The sequence below is a fragment of the Syngnathus scovelli genome, chromosome 18 (genome assembly GCF_024217435.2).
Source record: "Syngnathus scovelli strain Florida chromosome 18, RoL_Ssco_1.2, whole genome shotgun sequence".
In the NCBI taxonomy this organism is placed as follows: Eukaryota; Metazoa; Chordata; class Actinopteri; order Syngnathiformes; family Syngnathidae; genus Syngnathus; species Syngnathus scovelli.
In genome coordinates, this window is record NC_090864.1 from 11,128,310 (window position 1) to 11,146,318 (window position 18,009).

General features: G+C 41.6%; 1 protein-coding gene across 3 annotated transcripts in view; it reads right to left on the minus strand.

Moving 5' to 3' along the window:
- Window positions 1-18,009, minus strand: part of ctnnd2a (catenin (cadherin-associated protein), delta 2a) — a 116,321-nt gene that overhangs the window by 88,286 nt on the left and 10,026 nt on the right. For all 3 annotated transcript variants that reach the window (XM_049749671.2, XM_049749669.2, XM_049749670.2), the window contains exon 2: window positions 10,592-10,722. In XM_049749671.2, the coding sequence (XP_049605628.1) occupies window positions 10,592-10,720 (129 nt within the window). In that variant the 5' untranslated portion in view covers window positions 10,721-10,722. The remainder of the gene's footprint in view (window positions 1-10,591; window positions 10,723-18,009) is intronic.

An 18,009-nucleotide genomic window follows, 5' to 3' on the forward strand; every position in this document is an offset into this window, starting at 1 on the left:
AAGATATAGTAGGAGCACTAGTTGTGGCACTAGTCAACTTTACAACTCCACAATTATGTTTAAAGCGTGACGTCGACTAGTTGGTCATTGTGTTTTTAGTTTGCTTGAGGGGGTGGCAGAGCCATTTACAGCAAGAGATGTGTACAGTGAGTGGAATGAATCACCCTATTTGATTTATTCTATTTTTAAACATGCAGTGTTTGAAAATGAAAGAGAGCAAGGGAAGAGGGTGAAAAAAAAAAAGCAAGACTCCATCAGGATTTCTAAGAGTTTTCCCGTGTTGCCGAAGTGGAAGGAGAGCGGGAAATTATTCCACCGCACACAAAGTGGGTGATTATTTGCAAACACCGCCAATTCCCAGCATGCAAAACGTGCTACTGTGGTGGGCTCAGAATGAGGGAAGGTTTCCCCCTTTGGCCGAGTTGTGCAAACATTACCTGGCTGTCCCAGTGGCACAATGAAAATGAAGTTATTTATGTTTTTCTGGCCGGAAATACTGGATGCTCTTGTGTTTTGCGTAGGACCTCAGTTCATCTGGGATCACTCCATTAAAGCAGACGAATTGTGGAAATAAACTTTTGTATTGCTTGTACACAGATAGTTGGGTCTCTTGAATATCTGCCCACACATCGAGGGTGAAATTAAACAACCAAAGTCAATCTTTTGTTGTGTGTCTATTTCAGAAAATGTGTCGGTGAGCAATCTGCACAATTTCCGAATTTACATAATAATTGCCTCTCACAATGAGTTTCTCCGACCATGACTGGGCAGCCGAGCTTTTAGATCAGCCATTGTCGAACGATGGTTGGAGTCTGGTACCATACGACACAGAATCACTTTGAAAGGTAAGCAGAGCTGCAGGATTAGCACATATTACCTTTAGCATTTAATAACATACATTGAGTGAAGAGGAAGGCGAGGTGCTGAGGGACGGGTCACACGGTGTAAGTGAGGGACAGCATATAAAGAATGTCTCTGCTGGATGCAGCGTGTCCCCTAGATTTGTCATGTGACACCTTCCCTCAGACTCAGCAGTTTGAAATGCTGAGCTCGCATCCGCCTCTACGCATGCATACAGACACAAACTGACCAGGCCATAAAATGTACACGATACGTTTAGCAATTGAGTCAAAAAGCCACGTTTTCAATTGCATCAACAATCTCGCTAGTCTCCGGGTACCTGCAGGGCAGAAGCAAACTGGCAGAAGCTGAGACACACGCAGGCTGCAATCACAACAAATGTGATGTTAACCACATGTGTTTCTGTTGTTAATCTAGCTCGGGGTGGTCGAAGCATGCAAAGCAGCATTTATGGATTACTGCCCCTCTTTCCTTAAACGTACATATTAAATACTTGTTTATTTTTTGTGGGGGAACTAACAAGGGGAGCAGAAATAAGCCAGTAAAAACAAAACAAAAAAAAGAATCCAAGTGAGAGACGGTAACATCACCAAAAAATTGTCAACACATCACATTTTGTGATATGTGCAACTTGTTTTATGGCTTCTCATATGTCGGGGGACTGGCTGTTGGTCATTATGGTATTATCGATCAGCGCTGTCAAAAGATTAGGGGAAAATTACGGCTGGAAAATGTGCTGCCTGGCGTGTGAAAGGTTGCTCTCAGCTTCAGGTCATGGGTACTCCAACACGATAAATGCCCAAAGTACCCAGGCCAAAATACGTAAAAATACAAAATGTCAAACCATGACGACCGCTGAAAACCTTACATCCAATTTTCAGTAGAAGAAGCTCAAACTTTCAATCCTGAGACAGCTCAAGCAAGTGTTTTGGACACTGACAATCTGCTAATTGTCAAATTGCTTGCTTTTGTCATTTACATACTATAATTTGTGCAATAGATATGATACACGTAAATGATGAATAAATGGATAATCAGAGGCTTGGCTATGATTACCCCCACTTATGCTTTTCGCACTTCCTGATCCCATGTTAGGTGCTGCAAAGAGCATCCATTTAGGATGTTGTTATCTAGTTGATGGCTGAGCAGAAAGCACTCTAGCGTTTTGGCATTTGCTCCAAAAAGTCTGGAGAGGGCACGAGGGACAAACATGTGACTGAGCGATAACATGCATAGCAACAAATTTGAGTGAATCTGAGCATCCTAAAAAAAATAAAATAAAAACATTCTGTCACCTCAGTGTCACCTTTCTCTGCAGCCTTACAGACCATTTTATGCCCACATTTTCTTGCATCCATCCACTCATCTTGTCTTTCACACATAGCGACCGTCCAAGCTCTTTTCATATCTCCGGAGGCCTTAGCATGCCCGTGTGTGTGTGCGTGTGTTTGTGAGTGCGTGCGTGTCTATGAGTGCCCTAAGTGTTCAACAACACTCTGGGGGGAATCATGAACGATGAAAGTCAGGATTCATTAGGGTGTGACAAGGAAAGTGTGGAAGATGACATGCAACAGATCTGCTTTCACACGCACACAGATGTCGACGGCGTGCGCACCGCATTCGCTCGGCTCGAACTCAGGTGCCTTATACTCAAAATGAAAGGATAAAAAGACGGAATGAAATGTCAACAAGGCTTTCGGGGTAATATATATTTGACCCAAGTTTAATGGCGAGATGTAAACACAAAGCAGTGTCAGAAAGCACACAGAAAGAAAGAAAGGAAAAAAAAAACATTAAGATTGGAGCTGGCGTCCTCTACAAATAACTTGCCTGTGTTGCTGACTGAATGCAGAGTGACACATTGTGCTGTCTGCTGATTTACCTTTAGCCTTTTGAGCCCACAGGGTAAACGCTCACTCCTCTGCAGTCACTCTATCATCATCTCATCTTCCTCACACTTGCAGAATATCAGGCATTCCCGCTTACCTCAGCCATTGCTATGGTCTGGATTGGCTTCCTGCTGCATTTAATTGGAAGTCATATTTAGAAAAACTCTCAAAATGTATCCATAGATGTTTGTCTACATGTCCCCTGTGATTATTTGCAGACCGGTTCAGGATGTTTGGCTCAAGTCAATTTGTACAGGCCCCCAGTTTACCAATGCTACTTTTATTTTGTTGAGTGTATAAACGCCTGCCGGTGGCTTTTCAACAATAAAATTTAACAACATAATAGTTAAGATGAGTAAAATCAGTATTGTTAGTCACATGTGCCACATAAAAGCTTCTGATGGTTCCGCCTTCCCATGCAACCTAAAGAAAAGCAAGTCTCAGCACACGCATGCCGACATGCGTGTGCGTGTTTACAAACTTCCGACCATGTGGTCAGAAAATGCACCGCTTGCTCTAATTGGGTTTATTGTCCAGCGTGCCGAGGGAATGCCAAGTGAAATTCTTTTAGGGAGTTAATTAACAGAAATGCATCAGTGACAGAGCGCCCATCACAGCTGGCGCATCAGCTGAGCATGTCGAGTGCATGCCGTGTGACTAAAAAGCTCATTCTGCATGATTTGCAAAATGGAGTACAACATGCAAGGGTATATAGATACAATGAGATGCTAACTAGAAGGCACTGATGGGGTAATTTGTTTTAGTCTGTCTGTCTGTTGTATGCTTGGCATGACTAGGTGGGGATAATAGTTTAGAAAACAACTGTCTTACGATTCAAAATTATGAATCCTGAGATCCATCAAATTTTCACATAGAGCAACCTTTGAGATTTGAGGAACAACACTAAACGTGATTGATTCGGATCCTGTCGGCGTGTCGGGAGATTTGAGGTGGAACACAAAGAAGAAATCAATGTAGTTAGGCATCTTGTTAATGCTCAGTTGAGGATTTGTATGGCCCAAATTATTTGCATGAGCAGCAGGAACCCAGCGATTCCTGATTAGGCGAATCAAGCGTGTTCTACACTATCATAATGTTCATTATTTTATCAATGGCCTGGAATTATTTATGTAATTACTTTGATTATATTTGCTCAGCTTTCATTATAATGATAAAAAATGGATCCTCAGACATTGTTCTTTGGAATGCGTACGTGTTAGCCATCCATCAATGGGCCTTTCGAGCTTTACTTGCATGCATCATGTACCAGGTGAGATATTTTTGGGCTTACTAACTCATATGAATGTGATGTGTCTCTTATCTGCCATCAGAGAGAAAAAAATAAATCGATGCTCATAGACAAATCCAATATTCCACAAGAAGTTCATGACAAAACAATATGAAATGACATTAATCAACATTGCCTCCAAGCTACTGCTGCTGCTGCTGATGGATTTCCACACAGCGTGAAGATGGGCAAATTTAGCAAAGACACTCACCAGAGCAACCACAAATGTCTTCACGGTAAACAACATCAAACCCAGCTCATTAGCATCGGTTAGATGCGCATCTCCAACTTGACGCAAAGGGGAAGAGGAGAGCAATGCCGTGACGCATTTGCGCTGGTGATGTGTTATAATTCCACTGAGGCAAAAATTCAGTTAGAGAATGAATGATGAGTGACGGAAGGTGCAACATGGAATCTCAAGCAAGAAAACAAAAAAGATGCAGGGAAGGAAAAGATGGAGTGATCTTTTGTTTATTTCCCAGAGAAGCCCAATGACAGAGCCATTCTTCATCAGCCACCGTCTTTGCCGTGAATATGTCAACAGTGGCGGCAAGGCAAGTGTACAGGAGTAATTTATCTATTTAGAATGCCAAAGGGAGACAAAGCTATGGCCACTATATAATACAGACACAAACAAAAAACAAAGGCAAGTGATTGAAGACCTCAATTCACTTTGAAACTGGAAAGTACAGTTCAATTACCATTTGCTATTTTAAATAATTTAATTTGTGTGTGCAAAGAGGAATTGGGTTGTTTGCCAAGACAAAATGTTTTCCCTTGACATTGAAATCCCAGTTTTTGGATGAGAAAGTGAATGAGTCATGCGGAAGCGTACAAAAAGAAAAAAAACAAGACAACACAACATCCAAAATAGAAGTCTGTTTGTACTTTGTCAATGTGTAATCTCCTGCGGAGTACTATTTTAGGAGGTATATTGTTTCTTCCTAAATTAACTCATTTAATAAACCAATTTTGTAGCAAGGGCTGTATTCATCTCCATTGTCAACTAATAACCACGCAATTTCACCTGTCTATCAGGAAAAAAATATTAATGATTGAAAACGTTACTATTCAATGAAAGACAAATATGTTATACTAATATAAATAAATATAATGATAAATATAATGATTTACGTAGTATAGCGGCCAAGATTTCCACAAGTGCCCTCTTAAGGGTTCATCTTAAATGGCCAAACCAAAATAAATGGAGCAGAAACTGGGGCAAAGTCTTCTGGAATTGACGACTTTCAGTACTTTTGTATCATTCTCTCAGGAGACAAAAAGAAAAAGATGTTTGTCACAACAAACCCACGTAGACATTTTACAATACATTCATTCACCTGCACAACCTAATGAGATCCAGCAAACAAGCTGCATGGAAAATATCAGCTTATTTTGGTTTTGATTGACAGCTTAACTACATCACACTGAGTAATTTATAAAATCGTGCTTACCCTATTTATAAAACCTCAGCGAGACTTTCTAGTGTCTTTGTTCATAGAAATGCAGCCACACATCCGGGGCGAAATATATTCCCATATTTGAGGCTTACTGTGTATCTGCCCACATGAGCCATCCATAATTAGTTATCATGCTGCGAAGAAATATTTTTGGGGGGAAAGAAGCGGGTGGAATGACAAAAGTATCTTTGCTACAGCTCTATCCATCATAGTCTTATCAATGTTATCATTTTGGGATCAAAAGTGAAAATAAGAACTCAATTTAGTAGCTCATCTATTGACTAATGTGAGAATGTTTATTCTTTGTTCAGCACTTTAGTGACAACTCAAGAACAAATAAGTTCAACTCTTCCATTCTGCTAAAAAAACAAAACAATGTATTGGCTATTTTATTATTTTATTCAACACCAGCTAATTTGAGCTACTTTAGAGAGTAATTGAGTCAACAGCGCCTCTGCTGGAAGCAGCCAAGTGGTGCGCAGCATTTTACCAATCATTGCCAAATTCGTCATTATCACTCGATTGAGCCCTGGCTGCAAGATCTGCATGAAATTTGCTTTGATTGCCTCATTTTGGCAACTAACCAACACATGGTTTCATTCCAAAATCTTGCCAGGAGTCCTGTAGTGCAACTTTTTGTTATTCCAACTTTTTAACATGAGACTTTGGCTTTTTTGGGTTGTTCTTACAAAGTTGATCAGCATGCAGATGCTGTGAGCTGGCATAGCATTGGCATTCCCAGGATAGCGGGAGTAGAGGTAGGTGGAGTGATTAGTAGAACGAGTGCTTGCTTCACATGAGTCATACGTAGCGTTACAGGCCAATGAAACAAAACCGATGCTAACCCACTGAGAACACGCAGCACGCAGGCACACGTCATGCAGAGTTTCACAATCGCACAACTGTTTCAGATGGCCACGCAGTTAGCTTGAATTACGGTGAAAGCAATCACAGGTACACATACAGTATATCAGGGAGTTGTTTACAAGGAGATATTCCAAGGTCTTTGTGATTAAAACCACCGCAAAGCACTCCTGACACTCCATTACCCAGCATACCCCGAGTGAGGCTGGAGTGTACATATTGATTTCACACCTCATTAGATTTGATGTCTAACAATGTCAAAGTTCATGCGAGTTCTACAGGATCCTGCATCATTCCGCAATGACCAGGCACAAATGTGGGAGGAGACGACCGACACGTATCGAATAAACACATTATTTTGGAGTTTGGGCCTGTTGCGGCATTGTTCTTGGAAAGTTGTGCGGTGCTCTTGACCCACTTCTCGCTTGTGGTGCAAAAAGACAATATATAAATGTCACCGTTTTTAATGAAACACTTCACATCGAGAAACGCTGTCGTGCGTGACAACTGTTTTTAAAAATAGCGGTTTCAAGAGAAGACGATGCGGTTCGATAAGTGGAACAACATGCAAAGCGGAACGTGCCGACACTTGAAATCTTTACCATTGTGGAATTGTGCACCCTGTCATGTTAATACGAGTAGAAAAGGGAGACTCAAACAAAGATGTATGGTACAGTGCCACCTTCAACTTATATAAGAGACTTTTGTTTAATTTTCTTCTTCCCAAGAAAGTTTGTTTGAGAGCTTTTCAGCAGTCTTTCACTGTTTGTATTGGATCATTTATCTTTGTTGCAACAGAAATGTACTGCGATTCCACTTTCACTGATTGACCTTCAAACAGTAATTGGCAAGATTCGTTCATTTGGACTTGGACAGCTGTGGACTGGATGGCTTCCACCAGCTTTTTTTCTTCACACTCGTGCTGGCTTTCTCAGCCCACTTTAATGTACCTACCAAATCTCCTCTTCCTAAGTTCCCCATCATTCTCCTTTTTATTGCTCTACAGATAACAATTTGACTTTTCTCACCTACAAACATAAGACAGGATTTTTTTAGGAGGGGTGTCGTGTCCTTTTTATACGGCAGTGGTACAAAGTGTATATCTGTGTAATTTCTGCGCAGTTTCCCCACACAGAAAAATAAAATGAAAAATCTTTGCTCAAGTAGCTGCCAAGACATGGGTGGAAAAACTGTGAGGTCGGTGTTATTTAGATCATCTTGACTGTGACATAATAAGGCCCAACATTTAATGGGCTTTTCTGACTTTAGGGTGCACGTAGTACATGAATACAAAGAGCTTCTGATCTTTAAAGAAAAAAAATATTCCCCTCACTATTCCGATTCATCCACAATGATTTATCCAATATGTTGCACTGATGCAAGGTACAAGTTAAGGTCAAGGAAAATGGAAGAAAGAAATGGTGATTTTAAATATGCACAAAGTATAAGTGCATCAATTTATGTGGGGAAATTTCCATTAAACTTTCATTCCCGGCTCGTTTAGATAGGAGCACGTTCCTTTTTCACCGAGCAGGGGGATGTGAAAAGATATTGCTGTGACACACCTCGCGTGAAAAATCATTACAAGTCACCTTGGCAGCTTTTTGTGTTGTTTAAAAGCCACTCAGTCGACACCTGGGCTACTTCCCCGGAGGTAGAATAGCGCCGGCCGTTTATCAGTGTATCCTGTGTCCTGAAGGCCACGGGAACAAAAATTGTGAGGAAGAAAGCTCCTTTATTGCAAGCAGGACACATTTGACTTCCTGTGTGCAGTGGAAGCGGGATATTGATATTTCTAGTGTGAACTGTACTGTAGATAAGTTCAAAATACGCATTGCCTGCCTGCCTGCCTGCCTGCCTGCCTGCCACAGGAATGCCTACTCCACAATAGTAATGGATACAAAGGTTGAACTTCTTTCTCCGTGCCATGGAGACTTCAAGGTTATGCCGACCGACTCTGTATATTCAACACAAGGAGCGTGTTAAAAAGAAACGTTTTCCTTTGAAAGGCCAAACGACAACAATAAACAGTCGAGAGTTTGGAATGTATTAGCTTGTGTGCACTGAACAAGACCTTGCTTCTGTCACATATACAAACGCCATCGGTGGAGAACCTTTGATGGTGGATTTGTGGATTATGCAGACTTTCAGCTCACATGCAACAAGCTTAGCAAGGAAATGAACCCATGTGTAGTTTAATCACATGAGCCATTTTGCAGAGAATACCAAAGATGCACTTGTATAAAATATACTACAGTGGCAAGTCCAACACAACTGGAAATGCAAACCAGGCGTTCCAGGGTCTAACTGTGGCCATCGTATGTAATGAAGTGCACTCCTTGTCTGCAACCATCAAGTCTGCTGTTCAAAGAAAACCAAGCAAATGTATGGGAGGTTGTGCTCCATTCAGGCGGAGCTCCACAATGGCACAACCAATGGCAGCATCATTCAGCTCAAAAGAGAAGAAAAGTTCAGAACATTATGTACTATTTAGCAATGATGATAAGCTTCAAAGAAACGGCTCGAGGTGTCGAGGTCAACTTTATTCATGTTCTTCTCTTTATAACCATTGGTAAGGTCGGTCGCTCTATTTGAAAAAAGTATCATTGACTACCCAAGATCTCACAATAAACACACAATAAAAAATTGTACAACCTTGGGGGACATTTTGAGGTAAATAATCCAGCTAAGGCGTTTCTTGTGTCCTTTGGTGTCTTTGATGCTCATGACATGGACCCATCCCAATGCACCAGATTACCCTGGTTGTAATTAATCATTGTTTATTCCTCGACTGTCATTACTTTTGGAGTATGCAACAATAAATTTGGAGGTCATACGGACCTTGTTAGCCAACATACTTTATTCTACGAGTAAATCGATGCTGAAAGTCACAAATAAAGTACGTTGTAATCCAACTTACTTTACACAGTTTCCATTCAAACCTTAACTTCAACTAAAAATCTACGCAACAATACTGTCAGCATGTTGGCAGCGGTGAGTCTGCTGAAGTTCTCCTGAGGCAACCTGAGAGATGATGCAATGTCCTGCAAAGCATCTCAAGAAACTCAAAACGGTTCCACATGAAGCGGTACGGGAAAATGTTAATGCTGGACATTTTAGCTGCAAATTTACATGTCGGAGAATATGCCAATTAAAAGTCAGACTAATTTCCTGTTGGCAGAACTGACTCACACTCGACCCCTAGAAAGTTCGCCCGCCCTGGCTAACGAAATCGTTCATTAAATTATCGCAGCTATAAAAAAGCTCTGCAGTAAAAAAAAATACAAAAATAAAGTGTTAAGCTACTGTTACCTGCAACCCTGATGAGGACCAAGTGAATAGAAAATGGACAGATGCACCATCAGATGATTATTCCCTCAGGAAATGTATGGAAATGGTCATCCCTAATATGTACATCAAGCAATTTATGATAAGCGCCCTTTCTCCAAAGTAAATTGGCTAGTCCATCATTGTTTAATTAAAATAAAAACATATTTATTGCTTCTGAAGTTTGTTGCACTGCATATGCCAACTACCGAAAGAGCACTCAACCGCACAATGAATGAGTCCAAAGCGAATCACCAATCACCCAATGCAATTAGTGCGAAAGCAATGTTTTTGTTTTTCAGGGTGCAACTTGGGATCGTCAAATGCCTTTGCTTCGCCGCTGTGTCTGAGAATTTTGATTTTTGCTTAAATGAGATAAAAAAAAAACACTTGCACTTGCACTCACACGCACACACACTTCCCCTGTCAAACCCCCCCACCTAGCCTTGCCTCTTGTCATGTTCCAGCTAAAGAAAAAGGAGCACGTCGAGTAATTGTATAGTTTTTAATGACCATTCCATTTAGGTTTGCTTGGAAACAGCTGGAAACGGGTGCTACTCCATCATTTCCATCCATTATAAGCTCGCACTCCTTCAGCGCCTTTCAATCGTTAAGTTCTTACATACACAGCAGACGGTAAAATAAGAAACACGATGAAAACCATTAGAGCTTCCTGGAAAGCTGTTTGAAATGTAAGAAGAAAAATTCCTTAAATTATAGCTCAGAGAATTTAATGGGGTAAAAGACGGAGCAATACACAATTATTGTTCAGAGACTGCTGAGAGTTGTTTTAAGCCCTAAAATGTTATAATTGTGTCAAAGGATTGCTTTGTCAGATTTCAGAGCACATGTAAAAGCTCCCCCTGAGGCCCATTGTCACGTGTAAGAAGAAATGTCACTACCTGCTCTTTGACTGAGGCCAGGATAGAGGAGGTGGTCTCAGTCTCTGACCGCTCTCCATTGGAGCCTGACATCACCGGGGGAACCATGGCGCCCTTCTCCTGCTCGGCGGGCTGCTCTGGCACGGGCATGGCTGAAATGATAAAAAAAAAAAAGAACTTTCAAGGCGAATGTATTTGGACATGTCTTTTACAGCTAGAAGAAATATAATTAGTAAAAGCAATGTTACTGTGTTAGCTTGATTAACACAATTAAGGTCTCTTAATTATTCTACATAAGTGAAAACACACATCGTGTTTAAAGTGAAAGTCTAAGCTTTCCTTTCAAAAACAAAAAATAATCAAACACAATGATTTCATTATTTCAACAGCGTCATTTCACTACGTAGGCATACACAATCTTTTTTTCTTTTTTCAGTGATGCTATTCTAATCGCCCTACAACACCAAATCTTACTTCTTGTGTGAATGTCTGTCACCTCACGAGTGCTCCTCGACTTGTTAAAATAAAATGTGTAAATTATCACCCTTTTAATTACTTTGGCTAGGAATAATCAATGTTATAAAAAAATAAATAATAATAGCTGTTTATCAGCAGGCCTGCATACACACACGCGTGATAAAAGATGCATATGGTTGATGGCTCCAAATTGAGCTGTCTACCACGTATAGGCCTTCACAGGCAAGACGTATTTGACGTGGCGGAGACACTGACGTCTCACAAGTGTGAAATTAAATGTTACCAGAATCATATTTTCTGCAGCGCCCTCCTTATGTCTCATCCATTCAGACAGCTTACACCAGGCTTCAAATGCAGAATTAATACGAGTTTGACATTTTGCTAGGATATCTGGCGCATCTTCAACCACGTCATCCAAGTGGATTTTGACACCCTGATGAATTCTGAATTGATATTTTCCAGACTGCAGGCTCATCATTGATTGAACACGGAGGAGGCAAAGTCTATAAGGTGCGCGTGATTGCTACAAATCCTTGACGTCATCTAAGCTTCGCTCAAACTTTAACACAAGCAAAGGGATGGTGGGTTAGAAAGTGGAAACAACTGACATTTATATTTAATCTTCTTTAAAAGCTTGCTCGAAATTCCGGGAGAAATGGGAAAGTAGGACAGCAAGTTTTAGAGCAAAGAGACCACAGGGAGTGGACATTGTCAATAGAGCAGAGTAAATAATGAGCCAAGTGGAGTCGCTTTCCTGGGAGACTGACTCATCAGTCCAATTACAATGTCTAATGTTGACATCCAAATTTGTGCCAACTTTTGTTAGGTCAAAGCCAGGGCCCATGCACATTAACGCTAAGCGTGGCAATAATGATAGCCGTCTTACAATTACAACCAAAGCTACACAAGGCAAAGGATGCTCAAACAATATGCGAGTCCAATTTCGAAATTAGGTTTGGTTTCGATATGGTGGTCAGACGAACGGGCAATCTCACTCTCTGAATGTTCAAACTCTTGTTTCTATGCCAGTGAAAGAAAAAAAGAGCAAAGTACTACTTGCCATAGCTGAAGTCTGTGTGGATGGACCTCAACATCCCATCACTTTAATCCAAAATTTAAAAAAAGACCCTATGTGAACAGCGTCTCCACTAAGACACGATTAATCATTCCACACAATCTACAAATCTCTTACTGAGCAATTACTTAAATAGAAGAATAAAATGAGCCTTCGTAATGGTTCAGTAGGCAGCCTGACAACAGTCACGCCGGGCGATAGCATCTCCATTGAGGGCAACTAATCCATTAGCATGAAGAGAGACCGTAAACAAGTCAGAAGGTTTGTAAATCAAACATTGAGTCCATCTATCAGTTGGTTTGCTAGCCAGCGGACAGAGACAGCGGGCCAGGCAGGCAGGGTGGCGTCGGTAAATAAAAGATGCTGCTGAGGCAGCCTGCAGATGGATATTTTCACTCTGGCTGACAAACAGCACTTCTGAGCCTGGCATCTCTACTCTATAAAAGCAAATGAGTCACCGCACTTTGGATCCTGAGCAAGCAAGACCCGAGTAAAGACAACACTAGAGCAGAGGAGCGTCTCGGAGCCTCCGCTGTTTATTAAACACCTTCGCAAAAAGGAGTGGGAGCTTTACTGACATTGAGTAACAGCGTTTCGAGGCGTGCGGCTCATCAGATCTCCTCGATTATTGCTCGCCTTTATCGCCGTGACACGCCGGCAACAGATGCAATTACATCCTGTGCAGACGGAGCAAATTCTTCAATTTCAACTCCCTGCAAAACTGTTTACATGAGCTACAATGAGAATCATTATGAAAAGTGATCCTCTGTAGAAAAGCTTTGTGCACTGACCACTACTGAGCTGAGAAAATTGCAAAGCTGGCGATAATGCCACTATAACCCATTTCCCATCACGCGTCACAATGCCGTGCTATCCCAGAATGCTTCACACGGTCACAGTTATTGTCAGCACCTTCTACTGTGGAACACAATGCAACCGGGACCCTATTTTAACGGAGATGGGCACACGGAGTTTAATTGCACTCTGAGATGTATGCTGCTTGCTGTTAATCTGAGCTAGGAGTGCTGTTCTTTTTATGACTTTTTTGCCGACTTAAACATCCTCAGGAGCTTACACAATAATCATTTCCAACATATGTCTAATAGCGCTAATGCTCTGAGAATGAGACCAGGTTCAATATGAAGCAACCATCATTTTCACGCCCAATTTTGCCAGCCCATCACTTCAGGTGTCAAAGACTCTTTTTGCTTTTCTAAAATGATCCCCTGACGAATGGCGCATACACACGTCTCCCGTGATTGATGGCTCTAATTTACCTCCATGCAATGTCTCATATTAAACTCTGAATAATGCATCATTAGGTTTGCGCTCCGCAGAGACGAAGTAGGTGCACAATTGTATGCATGTGTAGGCAAGCACATAATATGCGTGCTCTCCCAAAATCTATAAATAGATTTTCTTTTTTAACTTACAGGAGCGACAGAAGCTGCGATCATTTGTCGATCACAGCTTCTGTCACAGTCGTTCTTGACAAAAATAAATAAATGGGGGGATTCCAGCTGCTAGCAAGATATCACAAACCTAATATGGTAACAGTTATGAAAGGGAAAATCTACCTGCGCCAATCTTGAAAATGCATGTCGGGTTTTACGTTCCCTCTGGAGGAGCGATAAGCCAGAGTAAAGCCCAGAAGAAACCCGAGGATGAGACTGGAGGTGGACAGGGCTCACGTCTCCAGCGGCCTTATTGGCTCATTGAGGAGGCGGCTCACACACGGCTGTGATCTCACGCCTGAGGCCCGCTGCTCTTCGGCGCCCTCAAAGGCGGCAACTTTCGCTCGTTCAATCGATACCTGCAGCTACTCTGGCTCCTATGATATGCTCAACTTTATTACTCTGATGTCCATCGTTTATCACAAGTCATCCGGTACAAAATAGTAACATTCAATGGTTTTCAGTACTGTGAAAATGCATATATTGTCTGTGGTAGCCTGGAGGGTGCAACATCACGCATTTGCACGCACGGCGTGCCGCTGCAGTCGGTGAAGCAGGTTGACCTAGATTAGGGTGTGTATTCACAGCCGTACTGGAGAAAGCATCAGCATAAAAAGTCAGAAATGTATTCCCTCACAGTCACAAAAGAGGTAAAAATAATTCTAAACTTTCTTGTCCTTGTCACACAGCCCCTTGTTAACGTTCCTCCCCGCAGAATTTCCCTCATAATGTCACTTCTTTTGACACTGGAATAAAAGGAGGGAGTCAAGTAAAAGAAGTGAAGGAAAGTCTAGACGGACCACGGGAGTGTCGCCTGACGCCAAAATTACATCTTTATCCAGCTGACATATTGTGCGGGACAATCTATCTAGACCAAGGGTGTCCGAAATTCGCCAGTTTGATTATTTATTTATTTATTTTAACTTGTTATAGGCGCTTTAAACCAATCGCTCAATCAAGCAATTCCACATTCATTAAGTAATGCTATATTTTTTTTCATATTGGTTTTGGGCTGGCCCACATCTCCTCACCTTTATGGGGGCCTTTATGGCGCATTTCCAACTCAATGGTGGCTTCCATAGTAGAAGTGACAGCATTCAAAAGGAGATACTACCTGGTCATCTCTATTTGTCAGGTATCTAGCCTATTCACAAAACTGACAAGACAAAAGCAAAAAGCTGCCAAACATAAATCCAAGCGTCCCTCTTCAACCCATTTCTGCCTCTACCACACTTCTTGTTCCCGTTCAAATTTTACCCTGCAATCTCCAATGTGATGTCACTCGCCGCCTCCTCTAAATAAGTAGGGCAGCTACTTGGAGAGGGGGAGATCAGAACTGACAGGTCAGTCTCCTAAACAAGCTGCATTAAAAAGGAAACTGGATTGAACAAGCTGGATAGAAAAGGAAAGGCGCAAGTAACTTTTGATATACTGCTGCTATGAAAATGTACATAACAGTTGTTTTAAAAGCTTTTACAAGGGTGAGAACAACAGCGATTAGTTTTAAGTGCCGGGAAGACGCATTACTCAAAATGAGCAAAATCTTGTCTGCTCTGACACAGACTCCATCATTTTATGACACCCTTCAGGTTTTAAGTTGTATTGAAATAAAGAATAGATATATTCCTGCTTATAAAGTCTTCATGTTTTTGTGTGAAATTTATCCAGCGGGTTTGCCAGTCTCGAGGCTGTGGGGAAGTTGCGGGGGCGGGCGGAGGTAGAATCCCCCCTGCTGGAAGCTTTTGGGGGTGGGGGATACAACATTCACACATTTCATCCCTTGCAGCCTTTGACATTTAATACACGCATGATGTACACCTGGTGTGACGGCACTGGCGAAATACACACTCAATCACAAGCTGTTAATGAAAAATAAATATGAAGGCGAGCGAGACTGGCAGAGGCAAAACTTAAAACTGTCAGGGTTCAATGTTTATTTGGAACAACACGGTAGAGGCTAGTTAGCACATAATGCTGACAATATTTATGTCAACAAAGTTGACAAGGTGTTGACCTTGGAACAGGTCGTACTATTTTCTAAGTTTGGAAAAAAACAAAAGACTCCAAATAGGTGTGTGACAATGAGAGAGAATTGTGTTAATTAGCAATTTCCACTTTTTTTTTTCCACTTTCCAGCTAAAACAACATTTTAATTAGTGGTGCAATGAATAATCGACAAATAATCGATTATCAAATTACTGATCATTATTTGTGATGATCGAGGAATAGTTTGGATGCCTTTTTTCCATTTAAAATTGTCCAAATGTAGCTACTCAACAGCAAATATGAAAGCAGATTATTAAAATGATTATTTGGTTGTTTTTATGTTTCCTTAAAGAGTTGTCTTAATTCATCAGTAGGTTTAATATTGACATTGTAGCTTGAAAAACAGGAGGTGATTTCTAATATTAGGTCATCATTCTGTAATGTAGCTAAATAAAGCAACTAGAATGTTTCAGATCTAATAAGGCAACAGATGTTATTCTTACGCTCCTCCAGCACAAAATCTTCCTGCTGCTTGTGTTTGATCGCACTAAGGTGCCGTACATCTGTCAGAGGAGGGGAGTGAAGTGGTCCCACTGGAACCTTGCCTCATCCTTCCTGCATGACGTCACCCTCTGGCTCACTCGCTTCTTCACGCGCTCCTCCGTGGCGCTCTGCATTGCTTCTCCTAATTTCCTTTGCATTATTTTAAAGTTCAACCATTTTGCAAACGATTCCAACGGTGTGCGTGTACATCAAGACCGGATGCCACTGAGCTGCCATTTCTTTTATCAGCCACTGAACACGGAGAAGTCGGCGGCCGACTGTGTAGCCTGTGTGTGTGTGTGTGCGTGTCGGGTTGAATTGTAATTGCAACTGTTTGTTTGGCAATGGTTGGATAAGCGTGTAACATCATGTGCAAGTATGTACGTGTCTGTCAGAGGCACAGCGAAACAGACGGAGAGAGGGCGAGGGAGGAAGACAAGATATAAGTCTCTCGCTCTCCTGTCTTTGTCACTCTGTCGCTGAGTCCAAAGCCCCTGGGTGTCAGTGGCATCTTCCACTGTGTTAATCTCTGTGTAATAACTGAATCACAGGCAAAACAATAGAGCGCTGTGTCCATTGTCACAAGCCAAAAGGCCCAGGGGCAGACGGTTTGACGGTCTAACTGTTGAAGGACAAAATGTGTTTATGTGCAGACAAATAGATGTGAAAGTGGGATGCACAAAGCCACGTCTGATGGGAATAATTGGAGGACGTTAGTCAGATGCTCCTGACTCATTCAAAAGTAACAAATTGCTATTCAAAGACACAAGCTTCTATTCAAGTAGATACAGAAGAACCAGAGAGTTCCAATGCTGTTGAAATGCAAAACTTAGGAAGAAAAGATAATCGTGTCTCGACAGGCCATTATGACTATTGTGCGTGTCATCTGTCATATTGTATTTAATATAATGACCTGACAGATTGGCGAAAATGTCATAAGGCTTTTAAAGTATGGCAAAATAGAGTGTACAACCTCAACAGACACATAGTTGGGCAAATTGGTCCCAATTACCTACTTTCAATATGGAAATGGGAGGAATTTTGTCGCCACATGAAAAGGTCAACATTGTCATTTAAATCATTTTTGTTAATTTCAACCCTCACGGATATTTTACTAAACATTCATCCTGAGTATAGAGAGGAATTTATTTCTACTGATTGAGTCACTTTAGCATCACCATCCACCCTTCAGAATAATTGCACCTGACTACTATATGTCATTCTTCGTGGAACAAGCAGAGCAGTGGCTGCTAAATAACAATTACTGTACATAAATAAAGGTTCGGCCTGGTTGCATTCGAGGTGTTGGTTAGAGCAACTTTTGCGCAGTACTGTACATCAGTGCGATTCCCTCATTGTGGATTCTTCCGCTCTGTCTATCGCACTTCCTCAGGGGGGTAATGATGTTCTTAGTCTAGGCTATTACCACAAGAGGCATATAGGACCTTGGTGAGTTGTAAAGCTTCATGGCTTGACGTTGACCCCCAGCAATGTGTGTGTGAGTGTGAGGAGTGTTTCTGACAGATAGGGAGAAAGTCAGATTGAGAAGGAAAGAAAGATAGATCACAATCCAACACAGTTAAAATTCAATTTGTATTGCTACAGTAATTTCAGGACTGATTGAAAACAACTAGAGAGATCACCAAAGCCGTGTGTCCGTGGCAGGAAAGTGAGTCTGATTTGTTTAGAAGCGTGAACGGCACATGTTAAAGCTTGCAGGTGTTTTCACGCAAGCTCCCCTTAAGAAGATTTCTCCAAGTCGGGATCTATCTCGCACGGCGGAGCCCATATCCGCGGGAGCCAACATCAAGCCGATTTTCCCAGCTAATTCCGCAGCTGCTGCCCACTGCTGAGCTTTGGGAAGCGCAAAGGGCCTCCACGGAAAGCGCCTTCTCTTTCTAATT